The sequence below is a fragment of the Musca domestica genome, unplaced genomic scaffold (assembly GCF_030504385.1).
Source record: "Musca domestica strain aabys unplaced genomic scaffold, Musca_domestica.polishedcontigs.V.1.1 24, whole genome shotgun sequence".
In the NCBI taxonomy this organism is placed as follows: Eukaryota; Metazoa; Arthropoda; class Insecta; order Diptera; family Muscidae; genus Musca; species Musca domestica.
The window spans coordinates 5388354-5406470 of record NW_026712272.1 but is presented as its reverse complement, the minus strand read 5'-3'; the positions used below and the strand labels follow the sequence as shown (position 1 = coordinate 5406470).

General features: G+C 36.4%; 3 protein-coding genes across 3 annotated transcripts; 2 read left to right on the top strand and 1 right to left on the bottom strand.

Annotated features, from left to right (window-relative positions):
* The first annotated feature begins 2310 nt into the window (after window positions 1-2310).
* LOC101899688 (uncharacterized) lies at window positions 2311-4907 on the top strand. The gene is made up of 2 exons (XM_005182935.4): window positions 2311-2680; window positions 4720-4907. The coding sequence occupies exons 1-2, from the start codon at window positions 2437-2439 to the stop codon at window positions 4845-4847; spliced, it is 372 nt and encodes a 123-aa protein (XP_005182992.1). The 5' UTR covers window positions 2311-2436; the 3' UTR covers window positions 4848-4907.
* Window positions 4908-4936: 29 nt separating this feature from the next.
* LOC101899533 (uncharacterized) lies at window positions 4937-5489 on the top strand. The gene has a single exon (XM_005182934.4). The coding sequence runs from the start codon at window positions 4937-4939 to the stop codon at window positions 5408-5410; it is 474 nt and encodes a 157-aa protein (XP_005182991.1). The 3' UTR covers window positions 5411-5489.
* Window positions 5490-5528: 39 nt separating this feature from the next.
* Window positions 5529-16484, bottom strand: LOC101900323 (putative fatty acyl-CoA reductase CG5065). Its single transcript, XM_059123403.1, has 9 exons — window positions 16442-16484; window positions 15776-15820; window positions 12994-13218; window positions 12767-12930; window positions 10833-10991; window positions 10462-10757; window positions 10040-10317; window positions 9768-9978; window positions 5529-5645 (listed from the first exon to the last, which is right to left on the bottom strand). The coding sequence occupies exons 1-9, from the start codon at window positions 16482-16484 to the stop codon at window positions 5579-5581; spliced, it is 1488 nt and encodes a 495-aa protein (XP_058979386.1). The 3' UTR covers window positions 5529-5578.
* Between the last annotated feature and the right edge of the window lie 1633 nt (window positions 16485-18117).

Here is an 18117-nt window from a genome sequence, read left to right as displayed (position 1 = left end):
GTCTTCGTATATACCTTCCCTATAGTCGGTATTTTGAAGATTTTAGCGACATTATCCACCGGAATGGTTTAAAATTTCGTATTTCGAATTCGTAATAGGTACTATAGCCTATCACAAAAAATTGCGTATGCAGGTCAAGTTCTTCGTATAGGCCCCATATATCAGTACCTCTCTTTAGTTGGTATTTTGACGATTTGAGCGACATTATTCTCCGGAATTGTTTCAAATTCGGTATTTGAAGTTCGTAATGGGAACAACAGTCTATGTCAGAAAATTGTCCATGCAGGTCCAGGTCTTCGTATAGGCCCTCCCTATAGTCGGTATTTTGAAGATTTTAGCGACATTATCCATCGGAATTGTTTCAAATTTCGTATTTCGAATTCGTAATGGGTACTACAGCCTATGACAAAAAATTGCGTATGCAGGTCAAGTTCTTCGTATAGGCCCCATATATCAGTTCCTCTCTATATTCGGTATTTTGACGATTTTAGGTACAATTCTCACCGAATTGTTTGAGATATCGTATTTGAGGTTCGTAATGGATGCCACAGCCTGTGTCTGTGCAGGTCCACGTAGTCGTATAACCCCCATATAACGGTATCTCCCTATATTCGATATTTTGAAGGTTTTAACTACATTATTCACGGGATTTTTTTTCAAAATTCGTATTTGAATATTAAAATAGCTTATGACAAAAGTTGCCTATGCAGGTCCACGTCTTCGTATAGACCCCAATATAACGACTATATTCGGTATTTTTAAGATTTTAACAGAATTTTTAGCGGATTATTGCTTTTTATATCCTCCACCATACTATGGAGGGTATATTAATTTTGTCATTCCGTTTGTAACTCCTCGAAATACTCATGTCAGACCCAACAAAGTATATATATTCTTGATCAGCGTAAAATTTAGCCATGTCCGTCTGTCTGTTTGTCCGTCTGTCGGTTATAATCACGCTATCTTTCGAACAAATTGAGTTAGAAGGCTAAAAATTTTGCAAACATGTATATTTTGCCAGTAGGCAGATTAAGTTCGTAAGTGGGCCATGTTGGTCCAAATTTTCATATAGCCCCCATATAACGGTACCCCCCGATATTCGGTATTTTGATGATTTTAGCGACATTATTCACCGGATTTGTTTTAAATTTGGTATTTGAAGTTCGTGATGGATACTTCAGCCCATGCCAGAAAATTGTCTGTGCAGGTCCACGTCTTCGAATAGCCCCCATATAACGGTACCCCCCGATATTCGGTATTTTGATGATTTTAGCTACATTATAAACATATTTTTCTTCATGTTTCGCATTTAAATATTGTAATAACTTATGACAAAGGTTGTCTATGCAGGTCCATGTCCTCGTATAAGCATTCGGTATTTTTAAGATTTTAACAGAATTTTTAGCAGATTTTATTTTTTGAATATTTCCAAATTTGTTCCAAATGGTGGAGGGTATTCAAAGTTAGGGCTGGCCGAACTTATTGCTTTTTTACTTGTTAGCTATACTTTCATAATCTACTGGATAGGGAGTTGGCCAGCTCCAAGGGCAATTGCTGGTTGCTAAGTAACGATGACTATGTCTGGTAAATTGCGAGACTTTCTTCTAATTCAAGTAAAGGCATACAATTTTACAAAGCTCTGCCGGCAATGATTCCGTCTGATAGGTATTGCCTTAAAAAGACGGTCTAATTAGTTCTTTGGGAAATCTTTGATAGCATTTCACGAATTTTGCAATACAAGTTTAATCAAACGAATGGATTGATCCTGAAAAAAATATATATATTTTTTATTTAATAATTGATTTTCTTTACTAAATTAATTTATGGTTGTGATTTATTTTTTAATATCAAAATCTTGCATAAAAATGCAATTTAAATAAAAATTTCCCTTTTATCATTTATCCTCTTAATTTCCCTCACATACCATAATTATAATGATTACCATAATATTATTAATTAGATTACAACATATTCTTAGACATACTCAACACCTCACTAATTGTATGAGAACAGTAGACCAACAACACACATCAATAAACAAAAAATAGGGACTTAGTCGGTAGAAAGAAAGAAATAATCTAAGCAGAAACCCAAAAACAAAAAATAAAATCTATACTTTTTCAAATAAAAAATAAACCCCAACAACATGTTTTCACTTTACCTTCTATTTTCCTGTACCTCAAACCAATTTAGGTTAGGAGGAGATCCAAACGTCGCAGCAGCAAATTAGTGAGGAAACCATAAAAGTGGTCACCCAGCCAACCAATGACCACATAAACAACAATTGCCTATGGAAATTCTTGCAATTTCTTTCATTTTTTTCGGTTTCCTTCATTCAGTTGTCGTGTGGCTATCGAAAATGTAACATCTCTGGAAGATGGTCGTCTTCTACTCAATTTGATTTCTAATAATTGGATAATTTTTTTCCGGAAAATCATGAAAACTTCCAAAAGTGGTGGGGCATTTGCCAATTCGGCCACGGGTTATGGTAAAAAACCAAACAGTGCATTTTCCGCTTCATCCTCACAAAGACATTACTCGAAAAGTGCCGCCAAAGACGAAGTGACTAAAGTTGTGACCAAAAAAGACGATAAACCCAAGTGTGAACATCACAAACTAGTCGATGATGATGGCAATGAATTGAATTCAGGATTTGGTGCCTATTTGAGATCCAGTGAGGGTGAGTATTTAAGAAAATAATACTACATAAGTCTTTCATGGATAGAAGACTCTTAACACAATTGGTGGTGTCCGAAAAAATAGCCACATGTCCTGTCGGATATACACTTAAGCCAGTAAAGGTCTGTTGTGTTATTGTATTAGGAATCCAGTTGTCTTAACCAAATTCCTTAAATGTTTTTATACCCTCAACAACAAAGTCAAAAGCCATAATTTTTACATTTTTTTTTTAAATTTTATTGAATGAAAGAAAAAAAATGGCGGAAATAGCATCAAATTTTAGAATAAGTTTACGTTTGTTCGAATTGATCACCTTTGGCACGAATTATGGCCTTCAAATGGCCAATGAAACCGTCACACGCTGCCCGAATGCTGCTCTGCGGTATTTTGGCCCATTCCCGGCGAAGCGCTTGTTGGAGGTGATCGACACTTTGGTATTTTTTAGTGCCAACCTTGCTTTCCAAAATACTCCAGACCAGTATGCGCTGGAAATGAAGCGAGAAACCTCATTTTGTAACCATTCTCGGGTGGCGCGTGCTGAGTGTGATGGTGCTGAGTCCTGTTGGAATGTCCAAGATCTGCGGCCAAAATGTTTGTGTGCCCACCTTCCAGAATATTTTCGAGATAATGTTCTTTATTTATTTGTCGATTAATACGAGCGGAGAGCGACCATCCGTTGTTATGGCGGCCCACACCGTCACCATGACCGGCGCTTAAGTTCTAGTGATCAACCGAAGGTGCACATTTTTAGCTGACCTCTTTGGCAAGACGATCATTTACAAACTGCTGGACAATGAATATTTTCTGATCGGAGAAAACCAAATTCGGCAGTTCACCACTTTCGGTCAAGCGAAGCAATTCTTTAGCTCTTTTGAGTCTATTTTCTTTCTGTTGCGGTGTAAGTTCTTGCACTTTTTGGAATTTCAATGGCTTTACCCCGAGCTCATTTTTCAATATTTGCCGAATGGAACATTGCGATATGTTCTGCTCACGAGCCATTTTTCGGTCATTGCGAGGCGGGTTTCGATCAAGTCGCTTCTTTACTTTTCGAAAAATTTCTGCTGATGTTGCTGTTTTCCTCCGTCCACTTCCTTCACGTCGGGCTACGCTACCAGTATCACGGTAACGGGTGATGGTACGAGACAAAAATGATTTATTCACATTTAAATGCTGGAGTGCTCTAACGATAGCCACTTGTGGTTCTCACGCCAAATATAAAGAAATCATACTATCACGCTTGAATTCCATGACGAATATGTTGGAGGAGTGGCTTCGAAATGACAGCAGTTGGTTGCAGTTCTTTCATCTCACCCTGTACCACATTGACCAACAGCTTCGGAACCTCTTCATAAAGGGTGAACAGATTGAATAATCATACCTCAAGGCTGGGGGTATACATCTGTCGGCAAAACCGACTGATACTATTTCACTCGTTTTAAAATATGGCTATTGTTTGACTTTTTGTTGATATTATAAGTTAATATTTGAGGTTGGATTAATTTTGAAAATTTTTCTCCGCTCCTTGGGGTTTTTCTTCTAAATTCGATTAACTTTAAATGCAAATATGTTAAAAATTGACTTCAAGTGTATTCTAAAGTTACAAGTTGGTTGCAGTTCTTTCATCTCACCCTGTACCACATTGACTAACAGCTTCGGAACCTCCCTCATAAAGGGTGAACAGATTGAATAATCATAACTTAAGGCTGGGGGTATACATTTGTCGGCAAAACCGACTTATACTATTTTACGCGTTTAAAAAATGGGTATTGTTGGACTTTTTGTTGAGATTATAAGTTAATATTTGAGGTTGAATTGATTTTGAACAATTTTCTCCGCTCCTTGAGGTTTTTCTTCTGAATTCGATTAACTTTAAATGCAAATATGTTAAAAATTGACTTCAAGTCTATTCTAAATTCTAAAGATATATACGGCATTTTTCTGACATAGGTCACAAACTGGTTTCTTTTTGATAAAAGAACAATTATAAAAAAATGTGTATTCATTTTTTCAATAACTTTTAATTTAATTTTTCAATTGCAGGTGTTGAAATGATGAAATTATTTGTCTTTGCCAATACTATAATGTTGATACTTACCATGGCCTGGCCACAGTTCAAACAGCAATATATTTGGTTAATGCAGTGGTTGGATACTTTCCGAGAAGATTGAATCTCTGCAAGAAACTAAACGCAATACAAAGAAAATCAAAAAATTATTTCAAATACAAAAGAAATCTCTTCCCAGGAAACTCTTACAAAATGGTGGTTGGTCCATTTGCCCAGGGCATATTTCTAATGGGTATCATTTATTGGTATTCCAAGGGACTGATGAATTTGATCAATGACTACTATCGTTCGGAGTTTAATCGCAAACTAAAAACTAGCGCCGTGGATCAGAAAAGTTACGATATGAAAAGAGATATCTACGATTTGGATGACATGGATGAGTTGATACGTTTGGAACGTCTAAAAGATATGGAAAGGCAAATGGCAAATGGAAAACAAGTGGTGGGTGATATTGTGGAGCCCATTGAGGAGTGTACTGATTCGGAATACAAAGGAACTTGTGAAAATGAGGGATTTTTCAATGATTCCCGGCAATGTTATTATCCAAACTTGAAAAACTTATTTTTAAATATTCTCTTACAATTTGAAGATTGTCACCTTAATAGTAGGGAAAAGTATACTATTATTAATTATCCCATGTGTATGTTAAATGAAGGTGTTACTTAGTTCTTAAGATTATTTATTAAGCTTTATTGTTTTTTTAGGACATAACAAACAAAAGAAAATATGCTAAGTCTTAAAATAATCCCATTACAAGTTTCATTTTTAGTTCTTAACAAGGTAAGTACTTTTCCAGGTTGTGAATTTGTTTCCATGAATTTTAACTTCCTCCAATTAGAGTATCCAATACAGGATTACTAGAGAAAAGAAGACATGCAGAAATATCCAAAACCAATATAACCTGGAAAGAGATAGAAAACAAATAAAACAAGTTAAAAAGAAGTACGTTCGGCCGGGGTGAACTTTGAGTACCCTCCACCATTTGGAACGAATTTGGAAATTTCTGATAAAATCTTAAAAATACCGAATATAGCCATTATATTGGGGTTTATACGACGTGGACCTACATAGGCATTGTTTCTCATAAGCCATAACCATTTCAAATTCGAAACTTGTAATAAACAGTGAATAATGTAGCTAAAATCATCAAAATACCGTATATACGGAGGTGTCGTTATATCGGAGCTATTCGAAGACCTGGATCATAGATAATTTTCTGTCACAGGCTGTAGAATCCATTAAGCAGGCCACCCACAGGCGAATTTGTTCGACGAGCATGTGTTGTTTACATCGTTTGTGTTAGTGAATTTTGTGTTCGTCGTTTTGTTCGCCAAAAATTAAAAAGTTTCAATCTTTTCTGTGTTCGATCGAACATTTGACACAGTGGGTGGCAGTGTTTGCCGAACATCAGTTGAAAAATATTTTTTTAGAGTGAAGACGTACTTAAAATGTCACAACAATTTCTATCGGAATTTATCAATTGCCTGGAAAATGAACCAGCATTGTGGTAAACAAAAAGCGACATATATAAAAATAAAAATGCTAGAAACAAATCTTCCCACGTTTTATTAAATAAATATAAAAATGTGGATGAACATGCGTCCAAGACTCTAAGAAGAAATTCCAGTTAAAAAATTTAAATTTTCGTAGCTTTGGCCAAAAAGCGCAAAATCGCTGAAAGCCTTTCATTTGCACTTATTGCTTCTCTCATTGTAGTATCCTGTCGATGAATTTCTGGAGCTACCAAATTTAATAGAGCTGTATATGTTCAGCGTCCATTCTAAGAAAATTCTTTAAATCCACCCGAGAACTTTCTTTCAGTTCCTTTAAGAGTTTTGTATGTGTGAACTGTTGGCGCTTTGCATACCATTCTTTCATCCATATGCTGTGTTTTCTTTTTTAACTTCCTCCTTATTTTTTTTCCTCAAAACAAACATGTATTGCCATCAAGGCAATGACTGTGTCGCGGTCGCTGTCTGATGACATGTTTACTCGATGAAAATTGTATACAAATGATGTTCGCGAGCATGTTCGCACTCGTTGGTGGGCAAATGAAATTTTTGTTCGACGAACAGTTCGTCGAACAGATTCGCCTGTGGATGGCCTGCTTTATGCTAGGAACACAATTGGAGCGAACGACGAATTTTTTCGCGGCGTATGTTCGTCGTCAAAAATAAAACACATATGTGTATATGGAAGTGCACACAATCACGGCACCGGCGAAAATTTCGTCGGTCGCCGCGAACTCAATTAGCTTTATTTCTATTTCATACGCCGGCGACCGGCGAACAAAACAGTACAAGGTGGCCATACTTGTACGAATTTTATGTGTTTTAGTAAATAAAGTTACTTTTTACTTTAAAATTTGTTATGGTCACTCTACTATCTGTTACTCGTATAAAAAAAACATAATTAATTTGTTTATTTATTTGTGTACTTGCGCCTGAGTGAAGATGGATATCAGTGAATTTATAATAGAGAAGATGGACATAAGTGAAATTATAATAGAGAACGTAAAGAATTATGTGTTCTTGTATAATTCATTGTAGTCAACAAATGAGCAAAAAGTAAACAACTTCATCAGCTGTTTTATAATTTCGTCGGTATTGTGTTCCATACGACGAATTTTCGCGGCTTATTTTGTCGCCGCGTAGGGCGAAATTCGTCGTTCGCTCCAATTGTGTTCCTAGCATTACGAACTTCAAATACGACATTTCAAACAATTTCGGTGGGTGTTGTACCTAACATCGTAAAAATACCGAATATAGGATATATGGGGCCTATACAAAGACCTGGACCTGCATAAACATTTTTCTGTCACAGATTGTAGTTCCCATTACGAACTCTAAATACGTAATTTGAATAACTCCGGTGAATAATGACACTAAAATCATCAAAATACTGAATACCGTTATAATGGGGTATACGAAGACGTAGACCTGCACAGACAATTTTCTGTCTTAGGCTGTAGTATCCATTACGAACTTCAAATACCGAATTTTAAAAAATTCCGGTGAATAATGTCGCTAAAATCATCAAAATAACGAATATTGGGAGGTACCGTTGTATGGGGGCTATATGAAGACGTGGACCTGCACAGACAATCTCCTGTCATAGGCTGTAGCATCCATTACGAACATCAAGTACCAAATTTGAAAGAGTTCCGGTGAATAATGTCGCTAAAATCATCAAAATACCAAATATCGGGAGGTACTGTTGCTTGGGGTCTATACCAATACTTGAACCTATACCTTCAATGTTTCGCCATCGGAGCTAGAACCCATTATGACCCACAAATACCAATTTTTAGACAAATCCGCGAAAAAATGTGGCAAAAACATCAAAATACCGAATATCGGGAGGTACCGTTATATGTGGGCTATACGAAAACGTGGACCTATACATAAAATGTTTCGCCTGTGAAAATAGAACCCATTATGACCTACATATACCAATTTTTAGATAAATCCGTGTAAAAATGTGGCGAAAATCATCAAAATACCGAATGTCGGGAGCGACTATACCAAAACGTGGAGCGATATATCTCATTTTTAATACCAACCATCCAAGACACATTACAAATTGTTCTGGCAAATTTTGAAGGTCTACGTCAAATAATGTGGGCTGTATTGTGATTTAAACAAACTCAAACAAAATAAACTTCCCTTATTTGGCCGATTTTATGACAGACCATCCTAATTTGGCCAAGAACAAACTTTCAAATTGTTCACAAGCGAGAGCGACGGTAAGTCGACTTTGAAACAGTTTAACGACTAAGCTGAATGCTTCTGGCCTTCCTGTTAAAACCGCAGCTACATATGTGGCGAAAGGTATGATTTTCCGATTAAATGTGTCAAGATGTTAATTGATTTATTTTTGTTAGGTTTACACTGACCAGAACCATCGGGTGAAGAGAAAGTTATCTTTTAACAAAACTTCCAAGAAGGAAACCGGTGGGGGACCTTTCAAGGAAAAACTGTTAAGTGCTGCCGAAGAGGAGATAGTTGAGGCAGATGGATCAATCAATGAATACCGACGAAATCCTAGAGAAATAATGGAAGACTCAAACCATGAAGACGAGAATTTAGCTTCCACAGAAAAAAATGATTTGATAGATTTTACTCCAGACACGAGTGCACCTCGAAAAAAAAATGGCAAAAGTCACAAAAACAACACTCTTGGAAAAAAAGTGTGGAAAAAAGGACTGAATGGAGATCAGAGATGAAAGAATTATTAATTTCAATTCGTGATATAAAAGAGAAAGAACTTAAGATTAAGGAGGAAGAACATGCTTTGAATCGAAAACTATATCGTCTCAAAAAGGAGGAAAATTCACTTCGTTTAAAGGACCATAAAATGAGAGCAGAAGAGCATGCCGCAATAATAAGCGTGAACAAAGTGGACCTGGAAATAAAAACACTAGAACTGGAACTGGCAAAGATTAAGATTTGCTTTTATTGCGGATTTGTTTTCTTAAGATGTTTACATTGAAATCATCTTCTGAATCCAACGATGACATAAAAAACACAATTCCTCAACCATTTTTGCAAAACTTCACATTTTCGCCAAATAAATAACAACATGTTTTGTTCATTTTTAAAGATAGCAAATTTGACATTTTCAAATGTAACAAAATCGATAAATTCGATACTAAATTACGATCGAATGAAATCATCCCAACTATAAATTCGGGTCGTAATTTATGTCGATACGATTCAGCATTCGATAGCGGATGCCGTATTTAGACCCCTGATTATGAATATATATACTTTATGGGTCTACGATGAATATTTAGGGATGTTACAAACGGAATGACAAAGTTATATACCCTCCTTTTCAAGGTGGGGGTTACCAAAATTAGGTCAAGTAAGACGGAAATCTTTAACGAATTAGAATAGTAAACAAAGGGATTGCATAGAATTTCTCTGGGTCAGCGAAAATAAAGCCTTTTTTGACTGGCTTCTTTTTGATTTCACTTAAAAATTATCCGATTTCAAGTATTTGATTTCATTTCACAACTTACTTGGTGATTTGGTATTTATTGGAATTTTCACGAAACCGCTCGTTGTGCAAGTATTTCTGAATACCAATGACGAATTTACGAATATACATTTCATAGTCCAAAGAATTTAAATTCCAATAGAGGCTAGGAAATGCTCCTGCCTGCAGCATCTCTTCGTAATAATGACGGCTGTTATTCAAGAATATCCATTCATTCAAAGAGAAACATTTTCCTAAAAAGAAAATAATAAAATATTTAAAAATTTTATTTAATTATCCAAGCTTGTTACTTACCTGCCAAACAGGCCTGCCGAAATTTCTTCGCTATGGGCAACACCATTCTCCTCTTTCCGCCCACAAAGAGACCCGTTAAATCCATCATTATGGCTGGAACATAATGCAACAGATACACGGCAATATCATGCATGAGGAAACTTTTCCGATATTGAAAATAGGGAAACATAAACGCCTTACGTGTCGGATAAATGCGTGACCATTTAAGGGTTAAGCGTCCCAAACGTTGCCAGGTTATGGGATTTGTAACGCCCGAGGTGCAGTTGGATATGTAGATTCTTAAAAATAATAATGTTATTATCAAGAATATTTCTTGATTGACATTGAAACCCTTAACCCTGACAATTGAGTCTGTGGCCAATTTTCACGGAAAGATTTTCAATGTAAACCATGTCTAAGAATAATAATTTGAGTTTGTTTACCTCCCCAGTGTAGCCCTTGGCGCCGTCATTATCATTGAATTTACCACAAAATCCACAGGAATTATATCGCATATCACATTCTTGTCACCCAAAATGCTGCTGATCGAACCCTTGCCAATTTCCATCATTATTCCTGTAATGCCCTGAATATTATCAATCCATCCCGGATAGGGTTCACGATATGATGCGGTGACAATCGATGGCCTCACTATGACAATGGGCAGACGATCTTTATAGTCGTTGACAATTTGTTCGGCAATTGATTTGGTAAAGGTATAAGTGTTGGGATGAGGACCCTGAAAACATAAAGAATTGTTGCATTTAAAAATAATATTTATCTATTATATCTGGAACATTTTGACCAAACTTACCGTGATGTAACTTTCCAAACTGTTAAAATATTCATCGTTTACTTTTAGGGCACACTCCACGAAGTATTTCCAGTTAACCGGTGGTAAAGTGGGATAGATTTCCTCGTCAACATATTTGCGTCCAGGATTACAATAGGCCGTCGAAACGTAAACAAAGCTCTGGAGAAAAAAAAACAAGTTAAAAACCAGTAAAGAAAGTCTTAAAGACGGGCGGGGCCGACTTTATGATACCCTACACCACTTTGCAAATTTAGTAGAGCTGCGCATAACAATTAAAAGTTTTTATGGGAGAATTCAATCATACACGCCATGATTATAATTATAATTTAAAGTTCAATAGACTATTTGTGCCGAAGCATTTGTATCTTTTAAATTCGGACCTGTTTTGCTCATTTGGTGCAAAATTAATTTGAAATCATATAAAGATATATATGGGAGCTATATCCAAATCGGAACCGATCTCGATAAAATTTGGCAAAGATATTTCTCAGCTGTATTTGATATATTTCCCTGAATATGGTTGTTACGGAGTGCATATTACGGTTGTGGGTAACATATATAACAAATCGGATGAATAATATATATGGAAGCTATAGCTATATCTGAACCCATCTTCACCAAATTTGACATACTAGCTTCTAGACTCAATTCGGTCGTAAGTGCCAAATTCCATCCCATTTGTACAAATATTAGACGTTTGGTGCACAATAAAAAGTAAATCGGACGAAGTTATATATGGGAGATATATTCAAATCTGAACCGATCTCGATAAAATTTAGCAAAGGTATTTCTGAGCTGCATTTGATATATTTCCCAAAATATTGTTGTAACAGAGTGCATATTACGGCTGCGGAAGACAAAAATAACAAATCGGATGAACAATATATATGGGAGCTATAGCTATATCTGAACCGATTTCAAATTTGGCATGCTTATTTTTAGGCCTAATTTGGTTGCATGTGCAAAATTCCATACTATTCAGGCTGATATTATACGTTTGGTGCACAATAAAAAGCAAATCGGACGAAGATATATATGGGAGCTATATCTAAATTTTTACCGATTATCTCCAATTTCAATAGGGTTCGTCCTTGGGCCAAACAAATGTTGTTTGGAAAATTTCATCTTAATCGGATAATAAATGCGACCTGCAATTTGTTCACAAAAATACATGGACAGACGGACGGACGGACGGACAGATGGACTGACATGCATAAATCAACTCAGAAAGTGATTCTATGCAAATCATCAAAAGGAACTATGGGACTATCTCGTTTCCTTTTGCCTGTTACAAGCAAATGCACAAAGACATAATACCCTGACCACCTTGTGGTGAAGGGTATAAAAATGCTTTCAAAACCGGAGCATTGGAATCGCAAATCTAGCTGTAGTCGTGAACAAGTTCGTCTCCGACTTAGAATATAGTTTTCGACTTTGAATATAATTAAATTTTTTATTACGCATAGAATAAAGATCGAAGTATTACTGTATTTAACATATTTGCATTTAAAGTTATAAGAAATATAATCGGCCGAGGTACGGTTGTCGTTTCTATAGTCGTCGACGTTATATGCAAGTCGCCACCGCCGTCGCTTCGTATATTTTAAAATTCAATATTTCCAAATTGTTTTGCTGTTGTTATTTTCCTGGCCAAATATCAAATACAAAATGGTTACAATCGACAACATCGACTAAAAAATACAATATCGTCGTAATTTTTTACAGCGACAGATAATCTCAAAAATCGACTTCACGTCGACTGTTGTATCGACAATGATAATAGCAATCATTAATCGCTATCGACAGAAAAACGACAACTTTGCGACGACGAAGACAACCGTAATAGGGAAGAATAAAAATAACCAAACTTACCTATGATACAGAGGGAAACCAACTGGTTTTCCCATCCTCCCTATCACAAAAATGTTGCTTACCTTCAGCAATGGCATATCCTTGCACATTTCCAAAAGATTCCATGTGGCCACGGAATTTACCAGGGCTGCCACCTTTAGACGTTCATTGAAACGAACCGTTGCGGCACTGTGAAATATTATGTTCACCTCGGCGCATAAGACTTTCTTGTCGACATTACTGAGGCCTACAACGAAACAAAAAATACCACTTATAATAGTCTACATTCCATTTCCACTTTTCAACATACCGAAATCCTCCTTTTCAATATCTCCCGCCAAAAAGCGCAGCTTACGTAAACGCTGCGGATAATGTTGGCGAAGACGCTCGAAGATTTTATGTTGACAAAACTCATAGAAACGTTGTTGGGCTGGTTTGCCATTTTTCTCGCGTATCAAAATGTAAACACAGCTCAGCTGTGGACAGCTCCAGAGAAGCTTTTCCAGCAGAGTCTTGCCCACAAAACCGGTGGCACCTGCGTTGCAAAAGAGAGAAAAAAAAAACAAGAAATCTTGTGTTAAACTTGATTCGAAATGAGGGGGATTCAAATAGCGGATTGTTGTTGTGGCATGATCTGACAACATGTTGATGATGATGACGATGTTGCATGATCCACGTTGAAGTCATCCAATTGATAACACTCGCTCGAAGCCAAGTGATTATGAAAGTTATTACTGAAGCGGGGAAAAGGGGAGGAGTTGGATGTGGTGGTTTTGCAAAAAGAAATTCCACTTCGACATTGGATAAGAAGTGAAATTGTCAAAAGTGAAATAAATAACAAGTAAAAAAACAGTAAGTTCGGCCGGGCCGAACTTTGAATACCCTCCACCATTTGGAACGAATTAGAAAATTTTCAAAAAAATTAAATCCAATAAAAATTCTTTTAAAATCTTTAAAATATCTAATATAGGAATGTGCCGATATATGGGGGGATATACGATATTGTGGACCTATAAAGACAAATCTATGTCTGCGTGTAAAGTACTCACAAGGAACTCCTTGTATGGATTTTCAGATAATTCCATTGGAAAAAGTGGCTAAAATCCGTTTCCGTTGAAAAATGTGGGTAAAATCATCAAAATACCGAATATCGGGGGGTACCTTTATATGGGGGATATACGATATCGTGAACCTATATAGACAATTCTTTTTGAGGAGGTAAAATGCCCATAAGGGACTCCTTTTGTGGAATTTCAGACAATTCGATTGAAAAACGTGGGGGTACCGTTACATGGGGGCTATACGATATCGTGGACCTGTATGGACAATTCTCTGCCGAGGTATAAAGTACCCACAAGGAAATCTTTGTGTGGATTTTCAGACAATTCCGTTGAAAAATGTGGGTAAAATCATCAAAATACCGAATATCGGGGGTACCGTTACATGGGGGCTATACGATAGTGTGGACCTATATAAATAATTCTCTGCCGAGGTATAAAGTACCCACAAGGAACTCCTTGTGTGGATTTTCAGACTATTCCGTTGAAAAATGTGGGTAAAATCATCAAAATACCGAATATGGGGGGTACCGTTATATGGGGGCTATACGATATCGTGAGCCTGTATGGACAATTCTCTGCCGAGGTATAAAGTACCCACAAGGAACTCCTTGTGTGGATTTTCAGACAATTCCGTTGAAAAATGTGGGTAAAATCATCAAAATACCGAATATCGGGGGTACCGTTATATGGGGGCTATACGATATTGTGGACCTATATATACAATTCTTTATGAGGGGGTAAAATGCCCACAAAGAACTCCTTTTGTGGAATTTCAGACAATTCCATTGAAAAATGTGGCTAACATCATCAAAATACCGAATATCGGGGGTACCGTTATATGGGGGCTATACGATATCGTGGACCGATATAGCCCATCTTCGAACTTAACCTGCCTGCAGACAAAAGAGAGATCTGTGCAAAATTTTAGATTCGTATCTTAATTCGTTTAGACTGTAGCGTGATTACAACAGACGGACGGATAGGGCTAAATCGTCTTAGAATTTTACGCTGATCAAGAATATATATACTTTGTTGGATCTAAAATGATTATTTCGATGAGTTACAAACGGAATGACGAACTTAATATACCCTCCATACTTTTTTTGGTGGAGGGTATAAAAAGAAAGAAGGATATCTCTGCTGGAGGCTGATGTATTGCAACTAAAGGAAGATTTGCTCATATTTGCAGAAGACATTCATAACGTCCGAAATCCAGGCCGATAAATTAGCTGCAAAATTAGCGGTCAATATCAACAAAGATATGATAGTTGAAGGGGCTCTTATAGAAGTATCCAAATGTCAAAAGAAGCAAAATGTCATGTCGAATAAACTGTTTGCCATCGAGATAAAAAAGAAGAAGGGTATCCATCTGTGTCACTGGGGCAAAATGATGCTCAAGGAAGCGCAAGATGCCATGAAGATGCCTGGTGGAAATGATGCAGCTAGAAAACAACAGGCTGGAGTGAGAAGGAATTATGGGCGCTTGTAACGCTAGAACGATAGGCTGTCCAAGGACTGTAAGATGACACTGCCAGACAAATATCACACCATTGACTTAAGAAGGAAGACGACTCATGAAAAATATTCAGCGTGGAGATTGAAGGATGCAGATAAAGGAGGTGGGACGATCAAGAGAGAATACATTTTGCTGTTATTGGCATATAATCAATATAAAATATGGCAACATGGTTTGGCCTTTTGCTTATCGGACAGTCCATATTTAAATTAATCTTATAATAACGAAAAACGATTTATTTGTCCGACAACATCATGTTTTGTCTATCGGAAAGATGTAATAACCGGACTAAGTGGAGTAATGAAATCACGAGAATAGCAGGGGAAATATTAATATGAATTTAGCTTCACTTTCAACTTTTTAACTGTAGGACGAATTCCATCCTTGGCGAGATCATACTGATAAAGAAGCAGGGCTTATCAGTAGTAATTTAAGAATAACATGCGATATTAATTTCCTTTATCCAGATAAATCCCTTGATACTTATATCATCTATCCTTATTTTTTCAACTTACCTGTCACAAATATAACCGCATCCTGATAAAATTCCATAACTTTGCCTTAACAAAACATCTATGAAACTCGCTCAATTTTTAAATCAATGAAAATAAATAATTGTCTTATTTGTTGGTTATCCGCTTATTTAATTGTGACTTTCTTTTCTTCAATGTTTGCACAGTCTGAAGTCTTTGAGTAAACTAAAGGAGATTTCATTGCATCGCAAAAGTATTAGCCAAAGCTTTCTTTCTTTCTCTGATCGTAGCCAAAACCAGATCTACTGCATTGGACAGCTCAATTTCATTGGACAAAACTTAATACTGGGAAATGTTGATTACGGTACAAAAAAAAAAAAAAAAAATACAATGGAGTTAATATTTAAACAAAATTTTAATAACTAAGCTATTAAATTCACTTAAATATAATCCGAAGCATATTAAAAACTTACACACCGAGAGAAATGTTTGTTTAGTAAAAAATAAGAAATTATATTTGAAGATAGAGAGGATGTCTGAAATATATGACAAAGGAATTTATAGTTGCTATTTGCTAGGAAAAATAGATAAAGATGTAGAAAATCTTAGGGAACACTCTTCTGGGAAAATTTTCATTGGAATATCTGTGATATGGGGTGTTTAGCGAATGGTAAATTCAAGTTCGATGTCGTGACGTCAAGACACTACAAGGTTCGATGTTGAGTAAAGATGTCCAATTATGGAATGACATACTCAGTGCGATTTCCCTTAAAATACAAACAAGTAAAAAAGCTGTAAGTTCGGCCGGACCGAACTTTTAATACCCTCCACCATTTGGTACAAATTTGGCAATTTCCAAAAAACATCCGTTAAAAATTCTGTTAAAATCTTAAAAATACCGAATGCTTAAACGACGACGTGGACCTGCATAGGCAACTTTTGTCATAAGTTATTACAATATTTAAATGCGAAACTTGAAGAAAAATCTGTTTATAATGTAGCTAAAATCATCAAAATTCCGAATATGGGGGCTATACGTAGACGTGGACCTGCACAGACAATTTTCTGGCATGGGCTGAAGAATCCATTACGAACTTCACATGCGAAATTTGAAACAATCCCGGTAAATAGTGTCGCTAAAATCATTAAAATATAGTATATCGGGGGGTACGGTATATGAGGGCTATATGAAGACGTGGACCTACATGACCCATTTTCTGTTTTATGCTCTAGTATCCATTACGAACTTCAAATACCAAATTTGGAACAATTCCGCTAAATAATGTCGCTAAAATCATCAAAATACCGAATATCGGGGGTACGGTATATGAGGGCTATATGAAGACGTGGACCTACATGACCCATTTTCTGTTTTATGCTGCAGTATCTATTACGAACTTCAAATACCAAATTTGGAACAATTCCGCTAAATAATGTCGCTAAAATCATCAAAATACCGAATATCGGGGGGTACCGTTATATGGGGGCTACACGAAGACGTGGACCTGCACAGATAATTTTCTGTCTTACGCTGTAGTATCCATTACGAACTTCAAATGCTAAATTTGAAACAATTCCGGTGAATAATGTCGCTAAAATCATCAAAATACCGAATATCGGGAGGTACCGTTATATGGGGGCTATATGATAACTTGGACCTACATGGCCCATTTACGAACTTAACCTGCCTACTGGCAAAATATACATGTGTGCAAAATTTTAGCCTTCTATCTCAATTCTTTCGAAAGATAGCGTGACAGACAGACGGACATGGCTAAATCGTCTTAGAATTTTACGCTGATCAAGAATATATATACTTTGTTGGGTCTGACATGAGTATTTCGAGGAGTTACAAACGGAATGACAAAATTAATATACCCTCCATAGTATGGTGGAGGGTATAAAAATAACCACATAGAGGTAAGGGTATTATGTCTTTCTGCATTTGTTTGTAACATGGAGAAAGAAGCGAGATAGATCCATAGTTACTTTTGAGGATCTCCATAGAATCACTTTCTGCGTTGATTTATCCATGTAAGTCCGTCTGTCCGTCTGTCCGTCCGTCCGTCTGTCCATGTATTCTTGTGGGTCGCATTTATTATCCGATTGAGATGAAATTTTGCACAAATCATTTGTTTGGCCCAAGGACGAACCCTTTTGAAATTGGAGATAATCGGTTAAAATTTCGATGTAGCTCCCATATATATCTTCGTCCGATTTGCTGCTTATTGTGCACCAAACGTGTAATATCAGCCCGAATAGTATGGAATTTTGCACATACAACCAAATTAGACCAGAAAATAAATATGCCAAATTTGATCGAAATCGGTTCAGATATAGCTATAGCTCCCATATATATGTTTCATCCGATTTGTTATTTTTGT

Bases quoted from the DNA above. Each gene is read 5' to 3' on its own strand.
- LOC101900323 (XM_059123403.1), bottom strand. From the start codon at position 16,484: ATGTCATTCCATAATTGGACATCTTTACTCAACATCGAACCTT. The intron at 13,219-15,775 runs GTAAGTTGAAAA...TTTGCAACGCAG, and splicing joins TGCGGTTATATTTGTGACAG to GTGCCACCGGTTTTGTGGGC. The intron at 10,758-10,832 runs GTAAGTTTGGTC...TTATGTTTTCAG, and splicing joins GTTTGGAAAGTTACATCACG to GGTCCTCATCCCAACACTTA.
- LOC101899688 (XM_005182935.4), top strand. From the start codon at position 2,437: ATGAAAACTTCCAAAAGTGGTGGGGCATTTGCCAATTCGGCCACGGGT. The intron at 2,681-4,719 runs GTGAGTATTTAA...TTTCAATTGCAG, and splicing joins CTATTTGAGATCCAGTGAGG to GTGTTGAAATGATGAAATTA.
- LOC101899533 (XM_005182934.4), top strand. From the start codon at position 4,937: ATGGTGGTTGGTCCATTTGCCCAGGGCATATTTCTAATGGGTATCATT.